This window comes from Ahaetulla prasina, chromosome 4 (assembly GCF_028640845.1).
Source record: "Ahaetulla prasina isolate Xishuangbanna chromosome 4, ASM2864084v1, whole genome shotgun sequence".
In the NCBI taxonomy this organism is placed as follows: domain Eukaryota; kingdom Metazoa; phylum Chordata; class Lepidosauria; order Squamata; family Colubridae; genus Ahaetulla; species Ahaetulla prasina.
This window is the reverse complement of record NC_080542.1, coordinates 49,945,802-49,965,150: the sequence shown is the minus strand read 5'-3', so window position 1 is coordinate 49,965,150 and position 19,349 is coordinate 49,945,802. Positions and strand designations below refer to the sequence as shown.

The 19,349-nt window shown below is 37.4% G+C and overlaps 1 protein-coding gene across 2 annotated transcripts in view; it reads left to right on the top strand.

Annotated features, from left to right (window-relative positions):
• The first annotated feature begins 119 nt into the window (after window positions 1–119).
• Window positions 120–19,349, top strand: part of DCAKD (dephospho-CoA kinase domain containing) — a 34,945-nt gene continuing 15,715 nt past the window's right edge. Inside the window, exons 1-5 of one of the 2 annotated variants that reach the window (XM_058181789.1) lie at window positions 120–244; window positions 1,716–1,834; window positions 3,211–3,414; window positions 7,388–7,475; window positions 10,555–10,762. In XM_058181789.1, coding sequence (XP_058037772.1) covers window positions 1,723–1,834; window positions 3,211–3,414; window positions 7,388–7,475; window positions 10,555–10,762 — 612 coding nt within the window. In that variant the 5' untranslated portion in view covers window positions 120–244; window positions 1,716–1,722. Of the gene's footprint in view, window positions 245–1,715; window positions 1,835–3,210; window positions 3,415–7,387; window positions 7,476–10,554; window positions 14,670–19,349 lie in introns of those variants that run through there. The other variant, XM_058181790.1, reaches the window with a different exon arrangement.

The following is a 19,349-nucleotide window of genomic DNA, read 5'->3' as shown; positions in this document are numbered from 1 at the left end:
CAAGCTCAGTTTGGGTAGTAGGGATTGGATGGAATTCCCAGCGTGATTTCTTTCAGCCAATAAAGAATGAGAAAAGTGAAATGTACATGAAGCCCAAGAAGTAATCCTTAGCAACCTTTCGAAATAGGGGAAGTGCTTGAAAGAATTCAGATCATCCGACGAGAACTGGAAGCCGTGACACAATATTCATTCTTCTCTTGCATGGGAGAATAAATCCCGTCCCCCACCACAATTCCCGATACTGGTGAGGCATGGGCAGGATTATAAGGGGCATGGATAAGTGCACAAAAGTGCCTACCGTTCCTGTCCTATTGTTTTCTTTCATTATATGTGTTTATATATAATGTTGTGACAAAATAAATAAATAAATAAATAAATAAATTATTGTGAACATAGGCAGAGTCGTTTCGCTCCTTGAACAATCGTTGTAGTCAGTCCCTTAATTCTCCGTTTATTTAAAAGGGTTGGCAGATTGGTGTAGTGATTTTAAATCCCAGCCCGCCCCTTCTTTTTGTAGAAATTAAGATGCAAATGGTACGAACTGTCATAGAATTGCGTTTGTGTACCTTTATTACATTTGAGGAAAGTTGCGCTGTTATATAACTGAACAATGCCAGTAATGGATCGGAATAAAGATACTGAAACCCGCATACATTTGTGTTGTAGGAGACAGTATGAGAATAATTTGCATTACCTTCTTCTGGGTTATCTTTTCTATTTAATCCCCAGGAGAAAAATCAGCCAAGTTCGGCTATGATGTACCACCCTGTGGGTAGATGGGTTAGAAGTGATTTATTCAATAAATCCAAACCTTGAAACAAAAGATAATATTCAAAGTAATACTTAAATTTGAAATATTAAGTTCCTGAAGTGGGGATCTTATTAACATATTTTGAGTAGTTCTTTCAGAAACTGTTTGGGGTACTTTAATTGAAAATTGTTTTATAACCTAGCTTGAAGGACTTCAAATTTATTTTCCATGTTTAATAGATGCAATAATGATTTGGGAATAATAATATTTGCATTTCTTACTGGTATTGAAGAAGACAAATGGGCACTTGTCCCTGATCTGATTTAGAAGTTCTGAAACAAATTGTTTGCTTTTTTTGGGGGGGGGAAGGTGGGGAAAGCAACTAGCAATGTTATTGGGGTGGGGGAGTGAAATGAATGTGATTTCTATTACAAAGCAGTTAACAGCTTGGGGAATAGACAACCTTTCTAAATTATGCATGCCTCATTTGAATATATATAGGTGACATCCCATTGCTTCTGTGGTATGTGAAAGTTGGCAAAAGAAAAATATTTTTAATGCAAATTAATAAAGTTTACAAGCAGTGGGCTATGTAGTTCAAAAAAAGGTGGGGAAGAGAGATAGGAATTTTGAGATGCTTATCATGAGACATTTCTTGGACGCCAAAGTAATTTTAAGGGACAAGGACGCCCTTAAAGAAGATAAGTGAATGAAACTATATTTTATGCATGGATTTAAAAGTTCCAAAGCAGTTTGGGGGCAATGGTTTGTAGTTTTTTAAATAGCTGGAATTAAGGCCTATAAAAATCTTTTTTGTGCTGGGTGTGCATTTAAATGTAAGACAGAAGAATAATTGTCAAGTTAGGTAAGAATGACAATGAATATACAGTATCTCTAAACTCATATTTGGTTTCATTTTTAAAAAGTGTAAAAATTATGTCAGGCTATTTTTTTTCTTTTTCAGGACAAAAATGTTTTTGGTGGGATTGACAGGTGGCATTGCATCAGGGAAAAGTACAGTAGTAGCTCTGTTGCAGGAACTGGGTTGTGCTGTTATTGATGCTGATGTTATAGCTCGGCAAGGTGAGTTTTCTATAAAGTTATTTGCTTGCAGATGAATGTGATTTGCCAGAGAACCACTATTTAGAAATCCTATAGAATTCCAAATGGAACATTATTGGGAATGTTTCCATACTTCTTGTTTTTAAATATGAGGTTTCACATGTCTTGGAACTAATGTACGTATCACATTTCTTTTTTCTAACAGCCTCTGGTGTTCATCAGATCTGTGGGGCTAGTTGGTATACTTCTGCCTTTGTACTAAATTCCATCTGAAGATTTTCTAACCACTTATGTGGATATATGTCTCTACCTCTCTTTCTCTACACCTATACTCCTTTCTCCCTCTCTCTCTCTCTCCCTCCCCCCCTCTCTCTTTCACACACACACACACACACACACACACACACACACACGGTATTGACCCTGGGAAGAGGAGAAAATTTATGATGGAAAATTGCTTGTTAGAGCTAAAAGGTTATAAAAATCCCATCACTAGACATACCACTGTCTGAGGAAGAAAATCTGCTGGGTATTTCACCTTTTTAATTCCTTGCTTAGTATAAAGATTAGCCTTCAAAATCCTTTCTTTGAGGGTTGAGAGTAGATGAGGGAATTTATTTTATTGGACCACAGTTGACGCACCTGCAAAAAGAACCATCTGGCTTTCTTCTCTGTGTTTATTTTGCTATTTCCACTTGCTCATCCCAAAGTAGAATATATGACTGATTTATGACAGTATTTTTAATCATTTGAGACATCTAATATAAGAAAGAAAAATGCTACTTACCATGAGTCTTAACTATAGAATTCATTGCCACAAGATGTTATGACATGAGTTGGCATTAGAGCCTTTTTGAAAGGTATATTTCCGATGCTGCCTTGAGAGCAAGAAATGCATCTCTGACTATTCAATTCCAAATTGTTGATGATGACATGAATGCAGCCTTGGCATTATCCAATGCCAAGGCTGCATAAATACAGTATTTCTGCAAAGATAAAATGCCATCTAGATCAGGGGGCTCCTGGCTGAGGAACTCTGGGAATTGAAGTCCACAAGTCTTAAGGGGATCAAGGTTGGAGACCCCTGATCTAGATGTATGATTGTCCAGTCCCATCAGACCAATTTTTGTGCTTTAATTTGGTCTGTGATCTGTGAATAGCTGCTGGAGGTGCAGCAGGACTGCCACAACATTTGGAAGAGAAGTATATTTTTAAGCACAAAGCCTCATTCAGGAGATAAGCAGACTAAAAATTAGATTAATAAGTAAAGTGGGTTTTTTTTTCTTGCCTCCCTTCTTGCCAGCTGAAAGTATCTGCAAAATATGTGGACCAACTGAATACTGATTCTTTAAGGAATATTTGGTAGCTCTTCCTGCTATAATATTTTCTTTTCCCAGTGGTCCAGCCATACTTCCAGGCATATCGACGTATTGTGCATTCCTTCGGTCCAGAAATCCTTTTGGAGAATGGTGAGATCAACCGTGAAGCTTTAGGAAATATCATTTTTTCCCAACCAGAAAAACGTCAACTGCTAAACTCCATCACTCATCCCGAGATCCAGAAGAAGATGCTAAAAGAGATCTTGAAATACTTTGTCTTGGGTAAGCAGCTGGAAAGTTGATATTATTTTGTAGAATCCTTGGGGCACCCCTCCTGCTGACAAAAATGATAATATCTCTGTTGGCCATGTGTCCTTTTTATTATTCTATGACAAGGGAAGAAAAGGCTGAAAAGGCAATTTTGCTGGCTCCCTTTGGGACATATTGTTTGCAGTCACCCTTTTACTGCTTACATCTTGAGGATTCTCTGTTCTTTATACTTGCCCTTTGCATTTTTAGTCCCTTAATGTGGTTTTAAAGAGCATGCACAAAAGAATCTTTAGGCAGCATTGTGCATAGTGTCATGCTTCCTGAAATGCTCAGACGTTTCTCCAGTACCTCAATTCTCCTGATGCTCTTCTAAAAGCACTCTTTGAATTTGATAAGATAAAATAATGGCTTGACAGTTGGGATTTCTGCCGTGTCTTTATATTGTTCCATTTACTTTGTGATAACAGTGGCAACTACAGCCATCAAACCAGTCTAATCCAGTAGGGTCCAAATCGCTCAACAGAGGATGTTATTTCTTCTGTTCTCCATCTGAGCTTGGCGCACTTAGAGAAAGAAATTCTTATGTGTGAATGCTGTTTGTCAGTTTCAGTTTGGCATTTAATACAATCATTCTTCAGTATCTAGTAGACAAACTGTGATTTTTAAGCTTTAATACTCCTTTGTGCAAGTGAATTCTTGATAGGCCCAGTATGTGCGAGTTGGGACTAATATTTCTAACACCACTTTCTTGAGCACAGGTTCTCCTCAGGGCTGTGTCCTAAGTCTGCAGTTGTTCACCCTGTTGACCCATGACTATTGTGCAAGGTTTGCCACCGACCATATTGTGAAGTATGCAGATGGGCCTTATTCAGGATGACTATGAGGGTGCAAGGAGGTAGGGTTTGGTAAACTGGTGTAATAAAAAAAGCGTTGTCTTAAATGTAAAGACAGGCACAGCCACACACTGTGTATTAATTATTCGCCTGTGGAGGTGGTTAGCAGCATGAAGTTTCTGGGTGTGCAGCTAATGAGTAGGCTAGCTTGGTTGCTCAACAGTGAGACACTGTGAAATGGGCACATCACATGAGAAAAGTACATGTTCCTTCCCCTGTCCTTACCACTTTCTATAGAGGGACGATCGAGACCATCCTGTCATATTGCATAACAGTCTGGTTTGGAAGCATTACTGATGCTGACAGGAAGAAAGTGGTGAGGATGGCAGAGAAGATTATTGGCAGTTCACTTCCATCTATCGAGGACATAGCATATAAGCGATGGTTGAGCAAGATTCGCAGTATTGCTTGGGATGCTACACATCTTCTTCATGACCTGTTTTCCTTGTTAACTTTCTGGGAGGAGGCTTCATGGTATCCATCTAAATTCAGTCACAGTTTTGTTCCATATAGGATCAACCTTGTGAACTCTCAAGTTTCCTCTTTCCACAATGATTCAAAATGGACAGTAATTTGCATGTGTGTGTATGGATGTAGTATGTATATGTATATAACCTGTGAATATGTGTGTTATGAATAGATATATACTTTCTTTTGAGAGCAGGCAACAGAATTTCATTTTTAATGTGATCTAGTGTGCTCACAGTAAAAAAATGTCAATTAAAGCTATCTTATCTTATCAATATTATCAATGGCTGCTTTGCGGGTTTTGTACAAAAAAAGGACCTGGTGCTTATTAAGGGCAGATAGGGAAACAGAGAAATAGCGAGGCTATGATCTTCAATTTCTAAGCTCTACAAAATTATAAAAAAGAAATGTGTAAGAAATGAGGAAACAAAATGACCATCTTCAGACTCCCATTCTCCCTTTTTTTTAACCAAGTAAAAATTATGAAAATTGTTTGGAGTAGGGTAATTTGGGCCTCCTTATTCAAATCTGTAGTAATCAGAGTGTATGGTATTTTACAAAGAGTTTCCTAAGGGAAGAAATAAATAGGCCTATTTTTGTGGTAGAGATTTGAGGGTAAGGGAAGAGTCATTTGTTTGAGAAGGACTTAAGAGGCAGCAGTAGACTCTGTTAAAATGTGTAGAATGATCACAGATAAGGGAATATTGCCTATATAGCTAAAACAGATTGGCATGAGACTATAATAGTTTTATTTAGATATCTGAAATATAATGTAAAGGCACTTTATCTGTGGACCATATTAAAAGACTCTGAGATACAACAGTGTCAGCTAATGAGGAACTATGCTCTACAGTCAGACATATTAGAGGCTTAATCAGTAGCCAAGAAAAACAAGAATCTTATGCTATGTTATCATATTTTCCCATCTTGTGGAAGGAGGAGTCCGAAACTAAGTCCAAGTCAATCACATCTATTCTATTAAGGTGGGAAATACAGTGGTGAAGTTTGGAGAGTAGACAGTGAGGGAAGAGCTGCTGCAAGATGTTCAATGAAACCTTGATTTAGCAGAACCCCTGTTTAACAGATTTCTGATGCAATGAAATATCAAGCAAAGGTGAATATGAATGTCACTGCCTAAATTACAGACAAGCTCATTGCCTTGATTTCAAAAGTCTATTTGGCAAATTCTACTTCTATGCCTGCAGCATAGTTCTACATTGACTTTCCTTCTATTGAAGGAATAGAACTTCTACCTAGTTCTACATTGACTTTCCTTCTATTGAATAAGGAGGGAATGAGATTCCAATCAGACAGGGTTCTTTATGTCTCTTCAGCATATGTGTACTCTCTGTCTTTTTTAGATACTTTCCCAAAAATTCTGGGTTGATTTATTCAATGGTCCATTTATTTGGTTTCTTGGCTGCCCACAATATTGTCAGTATTTTTCCCCCATTACTAAAGTTCAAAATAATCAATATTCTTCCTGACCCGATTCTTCAAGTTTTTTTTCCATAGCATGTCAAAGAAAATGTTATGGCTTGCATAATTCCGATCTTTGTAAATATAGACACATCATAGCATTTGAATAACAATTTTGAAATCTTCGTGACCAATTTGTCAGGTGCTAGTCTGCAGTGTATTTCTTGACTGCTTATTCCTATATTGCTGATGGTTAACTTTGTAAGGCAGAAGCTATCCACCAGTATGCTTTTTTCATTGACATTTCTACGGCTGGTTATTCTGCCTGTTGTCATTAGTTTGGTCTTTTTTATATTTAATTTTAGTTTCAATTTTTTCAGTATGCTCCTTGACTTTTATTACTAGAGCTTATAGACCTTTTGCATTTTTGGCTATCAGGTTAGTGTGATCTGTATAGTTCAGATTATCCTTTTTTCTCCAGTTTTAAAACCATACTTATCTTTTTCTAATCCATCTTCCATATATATACATTCAGCAGGTAAGTTGAATAGATAAGGGAATAGAACAAAACCTTTGCCATCCTGGAGCCAGCCTACTTCTGCATCTTCTGACTATCATCTGGTTTTCTGATCTGTACATAATGAGGACTGTGCAGATTGTTCAATGATGGCCACAATGTGGGATGAGGCACTTAAAGTATGTCCAGGCAGGCAGACCAAAGAGCACTGTGGAATACAGGTGGATGGGAGGGAACAAGGAACAATAGAGTATGGGCAGTCATTGTTTTTGGAAGGCAGGCAGGGAAATGCCAATCATGTGACCATGGGACACTCGTAATTGTGAGCCATTGCCAAGCACCTGAATTTGTGATCAGATGACCACAGGGCAGCTGCAATGGCTATAAGTTGACAGACTGGCTGTTGTTCAACAATATTGTAATGCTGAACAAATGGTCGTACTATAGGACTACTTGTATGTATTTGCAGCATCGTACACAAAAAGTTTACTGCTATTGAGACTAAACTGATTTTAAATCTAATAACAGCGGCAAGATTACTGATAGGACAGTATTGGAAGAAAAAAGAAGTACCTACAATAGAAGAATGGATATTGAAAGTTGCTAATCTGGCTGATAAAAAAAAAAGTTTACTGCTATTGAAAAAGTGTTTCTAATAAAGGATTAATTTAATTTAATTTAATTCCAGGCTATCGATATGTGATTCTGGATATTCCGCTCCTCTTCGAGAGCAAAATGCTGACCAGATTCATGAAGCACACTGTTGTTGTGTATTGGTAAGGAGAGTACTCCTCTGGTAAGGAGAGTACTGGAGAATACTTTCAGTGCTAACGATTTAGATGGCATGAAAATCAGAGAATGGGCTATGTAATGTATTGTTTTCTTTAAATGGAAGTAGGAATAAAGGGCATTTTCATGTAACTATTAAAAGAATATTTAACCCAGGGTAGAGTTGAAAAGGCTATGGGTCATGGAATTGTCCTTAGGAGTTGAAGGGCTGTTGAAATGGAATATAGTGATTTGTGGTCCTTCCACGAAACTGCAACTGTTATAATAAAACTATGTGACCTGAGCTCCCTTCATCCAATTCTCTGCATTTCAATAGTTTTCTGAATGACAAGCTTCATCTATATGGTCTTCAGATCTGGCATTAGAATTTCAGTCTATTTACAAAGGCAGGGTCTTTCAATGTAGCATACTAGATGCATACTGCCTTTTGAGTATGCATTTATTCATAATCTCTATATATAAAAGTGAAATACACTCACGCAGCATCACAAAATCTCCAGAACTGTAAAGTCTGTAAACTTGACATTTGGCACATATGTTCCTCTTAGCTTCTAGGTGCTCGCTTAGAAAGGATTTTTCGAGATGACCATCAGAGCATTAGTATTTCTTATATTATTACTAACATGCTCTGATGCTAAGGAGTTAGATGTTCTACTCCCCCTCTCCACCTGAAAATAATTCTGTTCCAACTGCTACTTGGGCATGGCCAGCATGTGACTCATCCAGCCTGTGGGGTTCGAGTTTGGAGAAGATCAATGGGGCCAGCCTGAGGGAGAGAAGGGGGAGAGGAGAGGCCTCTGTGGGGCAAGCCTGACAGAAAGAAGGGGAGAGGAGAGAATCAATGGGGCCAACCTGAGGGAGAGAAGGGGGATAGGAGAGGAGAGACCTCTGTGGGGCAAGCCTGAGGGAGAGAAGGGGAGAAGAGAGGAAAGGAGAGGCTTCTGTGGAGCAAGCCTGAGGACAGAAGGGGAGAGGGGAGGCCGATCGTAACTACTTATTAATTTTCAAGCTGTAAATGTTGATTTATCAAGCCCGATCACATAGTTTCATAGAGGAGCACGGGTATCCAGGTAGTGCATTTATATGTTCCAGTAGCCACTTGTTTCATTTTGTGTATTTTTGTAGCTGGTCAGGAAGGAATTTGTATTCCTGTTCCTCCAATGACTCTTACTGCTGTGAATCAGAACCTATAGGCTGTATAGGGTTCTTCCTTCTGGTATGGGTATCCATAGGGCAAGCCCCATCATACTACAAATAGTCATAGGAAAAGCACATATCTGCTCCAATGTAATTCATCTTGTTTCTGCAAGACCACCTCTTGATATTTAAGGAAGTAAGGCAGATGCACAGGGAAGCTTGTTGACAAAATTATTTTAACTAAGTTTGCAGCATATCTCACTTTCCAGTCCATCATCTCATGGATATGCTGAGCTTTCTGAAGGTTCAAACCAATGGTGAAATTTAAAATTTATTACTACCGGTTTTGTGGGCGTGGCTTGGTGGTGGTGGGGTAATGTGACTGGGTGGGCATGGCCAACTTTTTTTTTTTTTTTACTTTTAAAAGCATTGTTTACAACCTCTTTGGCTGAAGAGGTTGTAGAAAAAATACTTTTAAAAGGCACTAGTGGTTTTTTTGGCCTTTAAAAGAAAAGAAAAGCCTCTGACAATCGGGCAACTCAGCTGGGATCGTCAGAGGAGCCTTTTAAAAGCATTTTTTCTACAAACCCTTCAGCCAAAAGGTTTGTTAAAAAATGCTTTTAAAAGGCTCTGGCGATCAGGCAACTCAGCTGGGATCGCCAGAGCCTTTTAAAAGCATTTTTTCTACAACCTCTTTGACCGAAGGGGTTGTAGAAAAAAATGCTTTTAAAAGGCTCTGATGATCCCAGCTGAACCGCGCTATCATCAGAGCCTTTTTTAAAAAACCTTTAAAAGCATTTTTTCGGCCAAAGAAAAAAATGCTTTTAAAAGTTAAAAAAAACAACAACCCTCTGATGATCTTGTGGCTCAGTTGGGTATGGGGTGGTGGGCAGGAATTTTTGCTACCGGTTCTCCACCGCCATCGCTACCGAATTGGGCAATCCAGTCCGAACCGGGAGCATTTCACCCCTGGTTCAAACTTCAAGACAATGGTGCGTTACAGTGGAGTAACTGAAACCTCCTGCTTCCTGAGTTGCACATTCTCTTAGTCACTGCTTTGTGCTTAAATATTCTAGCTTTTATGTGCATTATAAGACTAAGACATTTGAGACTTGAGATGGGTGTTAGAGGTAGTATTTTAATTCTTTCATCCTGTTACGTTACAATAGTGGAACACTGTTGTTCCACTATTAGCAACTTTTCTTTCTCTGCCCCTCGGTGCTCCTGACTGCAGTGCTTTATATCTTTTGCTACTGCAGAATGTTCAACTACGGGGGGTGGGGGGGGGAATAAAAGTATAATATTTTGAGATTCTTTTGGGAAAAGAAGGTGGGGTAAGGAACACGATTGATTTCTTTTCGTACTAGAGAATTCAGTGGAAGCCTTCATAAAGGAGATTCCATCTGTCAAAGAAACATGTCTTATATTTCTTTTGTGACTGAGTCTGCGTGAAGTGCTAAGTTGTAAACCATTGTTAACAAAAAAATATTGGGTAAGTTAATGCAACACACCAACAAAATCAAGCCAACCACATTATGCCTTGGGGAGATGTGTGAAATAAGTTTTGGTCATGATGAAGTGAAGGCAACATAAAGTGTATTGGAAACTCTTGGAAGATCACCGGCAGCTCGAGCCTAAGGAATAATGGTTAATTTCTTCTGCTGATCAATTGTTACTGTTGGGAACAGTACAAAGGGAGGGTCATAGTTAAAGTTTTCACCATTACTACCATTAACAATGAGAAACTTAATCAAGATTGTTGCTTTGTATGCACTAATAACATTGGAGAAGCATCTGTTTTGCATGCAGTGGGAAGGGAGAAACAAGATGAAAGCTTTTCTTCTCTCAGTGATCCTGGTCTAGATGAACATTATAGGTACAATTTGGAGAACATTTGATTTTAATTGAATTAATTTTCTCTTCTATTAGTGACCCACAAGCCCAGCTGTCTCGCTTGATGCACAGGAATGGGCTGACTCAGACAGAGGCAGAAGCACGCATTTTTGCCCAGATGCCCCTTGCTCAGAAGGTCAAGTTGGCTGACCATATCATTGATAACTCAGGAGATGCTGAGGCCACCAAGAAGCAGGTTCTGAAATTACACACAGAGTTGGAAAACTCCTTGGAATACCTTATGGTGCGCTTATTGGTTATAGGAGCAACAGTGGGAGTGGGAGGCCTCATGTACTTTCTAGTGCAGCAGTTTGTGCGATAGACTGTTCTTTCATTATCAAAGAGGGCAGACGAAATCCAGACCTTTAATTTAGATTGCTTTGCATTTATGCATAAAACATTGATAATGGGACAAAAAGGGATTTTAGTGGGGACTTGGATTATTAAGTGGACTGCTGGGTTAGGGGTGGTGATTGGGGAACATTACATTAATTTAATAAGGAAAGAATTTAAGTGTTGTTCTCATATTAGTTTTTTGGAATGAGAATAACTACAAGGTTTTTTTTAAAAAAAACTTATTGTTGGATGAGATCTGCTATTAACCATCTCTTAGAAACATTTACTGTACTTTTTTGGCTCCTTTAAAGATAGCAATAGCATTTAGACTTATATACTGCTTCACAGTGGTTTACAGAGTCAGCATGTTGCCCCCAACAATCTGGGTCCTCATGTAAATCAACATCCATTATTACTTCTGTTAGGAATGGGTGAGCAGTAAACATAACCAAAAGGAATCAGATCTGTAGCTGTTCACTAAGACATTATGCTGCTTCATATTGTGCAATGTTTTTTTTATTAAAATGAATAATTGAACTTAGTGTTACATAACCAGCTTATCTTCAAACTATCAGTCTAAGATTGAGTATGAGAGAATGTAATGTAATGCTATAATGTACTGATAATGTAGTAAGTTTCAGAGAATCAGAGAATCTTGACTACTTCGTGTGTCTGCAAAGGTTTTGAGAAAGTCACAAGATTTCTGTAGGTATTATAGAAATGCAGAGAAACACTGCAAAGTCCACTTTTGAAACACAACTCAGGTTGAAACATACTCCTATAATCTTATAGTTAGAGAGCTTTGGAACATGCCTAAGATACTCTTAAGGTTGTATATTATTATCTTATTCTACTGCACCAAAAAGAGTTGGAAGTGAATTCTTTTCTTTTTCTTATCCTTTTTTCCTCTTTCCCTTCTTCCCTTTTTCCCCGTTACTCTAATTTTTCTTTGTATTTCTGTATTTTATATTTTAATAAACACTAACCATGATGGCCAATAACTGATTGCAATCAGATTGTTGCTCAGTTACATTGCAATCTTAATGTAAGATTGTTGTTCATGTAAAGTTGCTACTGTTGCTGATATATAAAGAAATTATAGATCATATTAATACATTCATTATTTTGTAATAATCTAATCGAAATGTATAGAAATTGTGCAGGAAAATAAAGTTGAAATGAGGTTCAGCTCCTGACAAGCCTAGTTTTGCATTCCAGTGTGAATGTTAGAAGGTCCTTGTTCCATAACTATAAGCAATGTGCATATATCAAGAAGTTAATCATGGCTTGCAGGCAATGTGTTCAATAAATTCAAGTACGGTCACTTTATTTTATTTCAGAACTGTATGGTTCTGTGAAAGGAGATATTAGTATAGTAAATGCTTCATTCATATTCTTGAAAGGGTTAAATGTAGTCAATTCATTTATAAATTTGGGCTTATTTTCTTACACACTCCAGTTATTCATCTTTGATACAAGTGGAGTTTCACAGCTGCATCCGCAAATGTGAAATTGTAAGGTAACTGGACTCTCTTTTAGAACCAAGAAATGTGAGGTTTTAACAGTGCTGCTCATAGGACTCAAAATACTAAGCTACAGAGAATGTGTTGGTGTAGTCACACTTTTTTCACAAATAACAAATCTCTGTTTGCCATGTTAGCAGGCGCCAAGTATAATTCTGTTTTCCTTAAGAGTATATATATATAGTATGTTTCATAGCGGTATGTATGTCCCGGCTTTTGACTACAGTTCATTTTCAATTGTGTACTTCAGGCAAATATTATTTGTACTACTGATTTTTCTGCATTCCTGTCAAAGGGCCGGTTTAGCTCACGCTGGTAAAGCCTGTTATTAAGAACACAGTAGCCTGCAATTACTGCAGGTTCGAGCCCGGCCCAAGGTTGACTCAGCCTTCCATCCTTTATAAGGTAGGTAAAATGAGGACCCAGATTGTTGGGGGGGCAATAAGTTGACTTTGTAAAAATATACAAATAGAATGAGACTATTGCCTTATACACTGTAAGCCGCCCTGAGTCTTCGGAGAAGGGCGGGATATAAATGTAAACAACAAAAAAAAAAAGTAAAAGCTGAAGGAAGGGGTAAATAACAAACAGGTGGAACAAAAATCTTACACCTGAATACTATAGGTTTGGAGGATTTCCCAAGGCACAAGGAAGCCAAAGGACAGAGAGCTTCTCCTCCCACCCACCCCCAGACAATCTAGGAAAAGATGCAGAATGAATCATGGATTGAAAAAAGGGAATTTGTATAAAGAAAAGCACAGGTAGTCCTCTGCTTGTGACCAAAACAAAGCCCAATATTTCTGCTGCTAAACGAGACAGTTAAGTGAATTTTATTCCATTTTATGACCTTTCTTGCCACAGTTATTGAATGAATCACTGCCGTTGTTAAGTTAGTAACACAGTTGTGAAGTGAATCTGCGTTCCCCATTGACTTTGCTTGTCAGAAGGTCACAAAAGGTGGTCACGTGACCCCAGGACACTGCGACCATCATATATAAGTGTCAGTTGCTAAGGATTTGAATTTTGATCACATGACCACGGGAATGCTGCAACCATTGTAAGTGGAAAAAATGGTCATAAGTCACTTTTTTCAGTGCTGTTGTAACTTCGAATGGTCTCTGAATGAACTGTTGTAAGTTGAGGCCTACCTGTAGAAAAAAAGTAAGGAGACTAAATAGAATAGAATACTTTATTTGGCCAAGTGTGATTAGACAGACAAGGAATTTGTTTTTGATGCAGAAGTTCTCAGTATACATGCAAAACAACAGAGTAATAATAATCATATTAATGGTATCAATAAGAGAAGGTAGAGAAGACAAGAAAGATAATTATAATAATGCAGCCCTTCTCCATGGATAAATGTCCTTCGACATAAGCCAGGACTGTGGGAATTAGTGTTTAGCAGAATGATGGCACGGGGGGGGGGGCGGGGAACTGTCCCTGTGTTTAATTGTTTTGGCATTCAATGCTCTATAGCAGCATCCCAAGGGGAGGAGTTGAAACAAATTATGTCCAGCATGTGAGGGATCTGCATATATGTTCTCAGCATTCCTTCTGACCGGAGCAATATACAGATCTTCTATGGGAGGCAGGCTGGTTGCAGTCTTAAGTATCCATTGGAGTCTCTACTTGTTCTATTTCGTTTCTGTACCAAACCAAACAAACAATTCTAGAAATACTAATGACAGACTCAATAATTCCTCTGTAAAACTGTATCAACAGCTCTTGGAGCAGTCTGAACTTCCTGAGTTGACATGAGAAGAATATTCTTTGTTGTGCCTTTTTAATGATTGTAATGATCACAGGTGGGTTTCTGGGCAGGTTCTGACCAGGTCTGGAGAACCGGTAGCGGAAATTTTGAGTAGTTCGGAAAACTGGTAAATACCACCTCTGATTGTCCATGCTCCCATCTATTCCCTGTCTCCTGAGTCCCAGCTGATTGGGAGGAAATGGGGATTTTTCAGTAACCTTCCCCTGGAGTGGGTTGGGAATGGAGATTTTACAGTATCCTTCCCCTGCCATGCCCACCAAGCCACACCCACAGAACCAGTAATAAAAAAATTTGAATTCCACCACTGGTAGCAAAAAGACTGAAGAAATTGTGTTTAAAATGTGCACATCTTTTTTCTACCTAGACATACCATTAATGTCTAGAAGTCATAGGACACATGATTGGATATGGGACTTCCTTCCTTCCTTCCTCCCTCCCTCCCTCCTCCTCAAGATTCTACATGTTTTATTTCCACCTGGAAAGGTGTTATGTGACAAAATGAAGTTTAAAGTATTTCCAACCTTGACAAAAAAGAAATGCTACAAAATGTTTTAGCTCTACATGGAGGCCCCTGTGGGATGCTGGGGTTGCATAAGGTTCTTAAATGTTCCAAACATGGTTTAAAGTTAGATTAAATATTAAATTTAATATTAGATTAATATTAAATTTATTATGGCTAAATGGGAAAGAAGAAATAAAGTGGGGAGACTGTTTTATTATTGACTCAGAGTCAAGGACAATACTGACTTTGAAAGAAGGGGATAAAAAGATAGGGGATACAACTATTGTCTACATGAAATGCACATGTGACATGAAAAGGAGTGGGGCTTTGGTTGTTGTTTTTTTTAGCCATCCCCTACTTATCTGTGCTGATTGCAGGCTTGGAAAATGCAGTCCCAGGGTGTATAAGGCTATAAACCATCCATTTTTACATTGGTGCCTTCCTGATGTGTTGAGAGCCAGTGTAACAAAGTGGTTAAGGCATCAGGCTAGAATCCAGGAGATTGTGAGTTTGAGTCCTGCCTTAGGCATGAAAGCTGGCCTAGTGAGAGTGGCCAGTGACGACTCAGAATGGCTGTTGTGGGCTGTCGCCTCCTTGAATTAGTTATACAAATAGTAAAAGTGGACGTTGGACTTCTATGTAAGACACTAGTTTACAATACAACACATCAGGAAGTTATCAGACTGAATAATATTGTACTAGACTGATGAGACCTTTGTGCTAAAAAAGGAAATTTTGTATAATTTTTACAATCACTGCAGCACTGTGCCATCTAAAATAGCTAAAAGACAGAATTCCAGATAATTATTTTGGAGTAATCAGCCAACCATTTAGCTATAGGCTTTAATTTAATTTAATTTAAAGACAAATTCCTTGTGTGTCCAATCACACTTGGCCAATAAAAAATTCTATTCTATTCTATTCTATTCTATTCTATTCTATTCTATTCTATTCTATTCTAATAGTAACATTTGTAAAAGTACAGACAGGCAGTACCTTGTATATCCAGCAGAGGGCAGTGGTAGCCTAATTTCACTCTAGCTGATTAAATAGTTCAAAGAACAAAATTATTTTGTATTTCTGCAAAACCAGTCTAGAACCTGTGGTCCTACAAAAGAAAATGCGGTAAGAGCTATATTCTCTGCATTATAAATTTTCTCTTGATAAACAATGCAGAGAGGCCCTACAGTCAGCACTTTAATTTGATTTTTGCTTTGAAAAAGTGACCAAATAAGGAAAATGGTGGATAAAAATTAGGTTAAGTCATTTGACACTAATTGGCTCTGCTACTTCTCTCTCTCTTGGCTTAAATCTTTCTTTTGCCATCAGCAACTAATATACTGGACCACTGCTACTTTCATAATGCAGCTGTTTACATTAAAGGCTAAATTACTAAGAGTTTGAGACGTTGGAATGCATAAAATATTGAGGGAGGTGGGAAATAAAGAACAGAAGTAAAAGAGAGAAGCAAGTACAGAAGAATTCCATGGAATAAATGGGCTCATGGAAATATTTCAACCATTTCTAATCCATTGTTCTTCAGATATGTTGCCCTATAATTCTTGGAATTCCTAGCCAGCTTGGATAAAATGATAAATTCTAGGAGATTGCTGTAAAAGATTCTAAATTTTTTGAACTGAGAATTTCCCTGTCCAATTATTTTTCCAGTGTTTCATCAAGTGTTTCGTATTTTTATACAATTACTATTTTTTCCTTTTCATTATTAAAAAAAATAATTCCAAAGCAAATATACAGTAAAATTAAACAACAACAAAACTACAGAAAATAATAAAATCCTAGCTTTGCTGGTTTCAGAGGGGATGAATCACCTATTATACAAAAGTATACAAAAATTGTCAGATATATAGACTTCATGCAATGAAAACCCACTGTTTTTCATGTATTTGATGTTGGTAGTGCTGGATTGTGCCTATTTCTGTATTCATTTTTCAATGAACTACTAATAATATTATAATTTGCATATCCTAGAATGTATTTAAAACTCACATTCTATTAATAAAACAATGATGAAATCAATATGATTGTCTCTTGGTGCACATAGTAATAAGCTAAGCCTTTGTAAACCATAGTCAGACTTGGATGATTTGGTAAGACTTACAAAGGTAACTGTTTTTATGCTCCAGCTGTAACATAGCAATTGTCTGGTTCAGACCCAAGATTTCCCAGCCAGATTCCTCCAAGAAGAAGATTTTATCCTGCCATAGCCTGCCAGCTGGATGACATCTTCCCTTTCCATAAAAAACATAGTATTGACTGACAAATTGTTTTTTCAAAATTCATCCAATGAGATGCAAGAAATAATACATGTCAAAATTCTGTATTCCCCCCCCAAAAAAATATCTGAGTGTAGATACATACATACATATATACATATATATATATATATATATACATGCATACATACTTACACATACATATACAACATAACAAAGAAAAACAGTCATGGAAAGGATCCATGACAATACTGTGGACCCTAGTCAAGCAGCATTCCTATGCCATGTCTTGAAAAGAAAGAAACTTCAAATAATCTATTCTGCCGTCCTCACCACTCTGCACAGCCTTCCTGTCCAAAACAGTAATACCTCCAAACCACACAATAATACAATATGACAGGATGCTTTCAATCATCCCTCTATAGAAAGTGATAAGGATAGTGGAAGGGAAATGTGCTCTTCTCATGCAACATAGAAAAGGCAGGCATTGCTGTGCTCACTTTACCAGTGTCTGACTGGTGAAGGAATGAAAGTAACAATTGCCGAATACAATTATAATTGAAGATCAATTTAGGGACAGACAGGGTTTCCTTTATTTCAAACTTTCCCACCTTTATTTCAAACTTTCCAGGCATCTTGGAATTATAGTTTCCAGGTTTATCAGCAAGCATTACCAAAAGGTTTTCAGTGAACTGCACTCCTAAATGCACCTAGACAAGTTTTATTTCCACTTTTCACCCTTGTCTCAATATAAGAAGCTTCCTGAGTGAGGCCCAAAGTAGATAACAGGAAAGAAAGAAAAAACAAAACAAAACAAAGAATAGGTTACCCAGGAGGCAAATTCAAAAAATAGAGGATAGGACCAGTAAAAAAATAGTTATTTTCATTTATATAAAAGTTATCCTATTACATTTGTATGCTGTTAAATCTTTAGATTCATGGCAGCATTTACTTTCCAGGTGTCTAGTACTGTGGTTTGTTCTTTCTATCCATTAAAATCACAATTGGTTCCTTTTGAAAACCTCATATGCACCCAGTGGCTCAAGTTCTGCATCGCTTTTTTATAATATTCCAAACAGCAAAATGTTGTATCTCAATTACAAAAGAAAATTCCCTGTACTTCCAATTAATCTCAGCAGAATAAAGAACTTGCTATCAATATAATGAATCTCACTGTTCCTGATTTTAATCTGCTATTAAATATGTCTGTAAGAATCCTTGAAGGAAACAGGGCCATTTAAAACAACTGAGATACAATTTTGAGTTTTACATATTAGATATATACCTCTGTTGTACAGTAGCAACATAGTGAATAGCAGATTTTTAAAAGAAAATATAGGAAGTATGCCACCTGATGAACAGGAGAGATTTTTCAGATTTATAAAAACATTCTTTAAAGTTCGTTTAATGAATTTACTAGGTCATTCCATAGCCAAATTCTCAAGATAGCTTAGGATTCATTGCTTTCTTTGTTTTGCTTTTACATCTTGGCTATATGATGATATAATAGTTGTACCACATCAGCAGTAGTAATATTGCAACAATTCTTCCCATAATAGTTTTGTCAAGAAAAAGCGTTTTGCAGGATTCACTAAAAAAGAAATGGTTGTGTACGAAAATAACACAGCAAACAGAGAGCTGAAAGCTCCCTTGGATGTAACAAAAACATTTACAATCTCGGTAAGGTGTAGCATTTTGTTTCTCAGTGGAATCATGGTTGATTTTGAAATGCTGGAACTTATGATAACTTGCAAAGGAAATATGTAATTATGCACACAGGGTACAGTTTTTCTACTACATCCACTCTGGAGTATTATAAATTCCATCATAAAACAATATTCAAAAGCAAGCAAGCAAAGAACCCAGTAATAAAAAAAAATATCTCCTGATTAGGTTTCCTCAGCATGGTAAGGACTATCAGATTTGGATTTTAAAAATCTGCATAACCTTAAATTGGAGCAAAGAATCTGTTTTCTGTATCCCTTTGTTGCCCTCTAGTGGTTATCTGGATTTCTGCAGCCTAAATTATCTCGCTCTGAATAAAGGCATCCTTATTATGAAAAAGTGTAGCATGACTGTCATGCATAATTACATGCATAATTACTTATAAGAAATCCCTTTGAATTTAGCAATTCCCTGCTCTCATCATTCATTTGTAAAATACATTGTTTGTATTCAGGCGTGTTAAGCAGTAGCTTATTGAGTTATGATTTCTTGATTAAATAAACGATTAAGTTTGTAGAACATGCAAGGGCAGAAACCACTCTTTCCAAATCACAATGGCTAGGTTCACAAAACATTCTAAGCAGTGGTGAAATGCAAAATTTTTTACTACCGGTTCTATGAGCATGGCTTGGTGGGCGTGGTGTGGCTTGATGGGCTTGATGGGTGTGACAGGGGAAGGATACTGCAAAATCTCCATTCCCACCCCACTCTGGAGCCAGCCAGAGGTGATATTTGCCGGT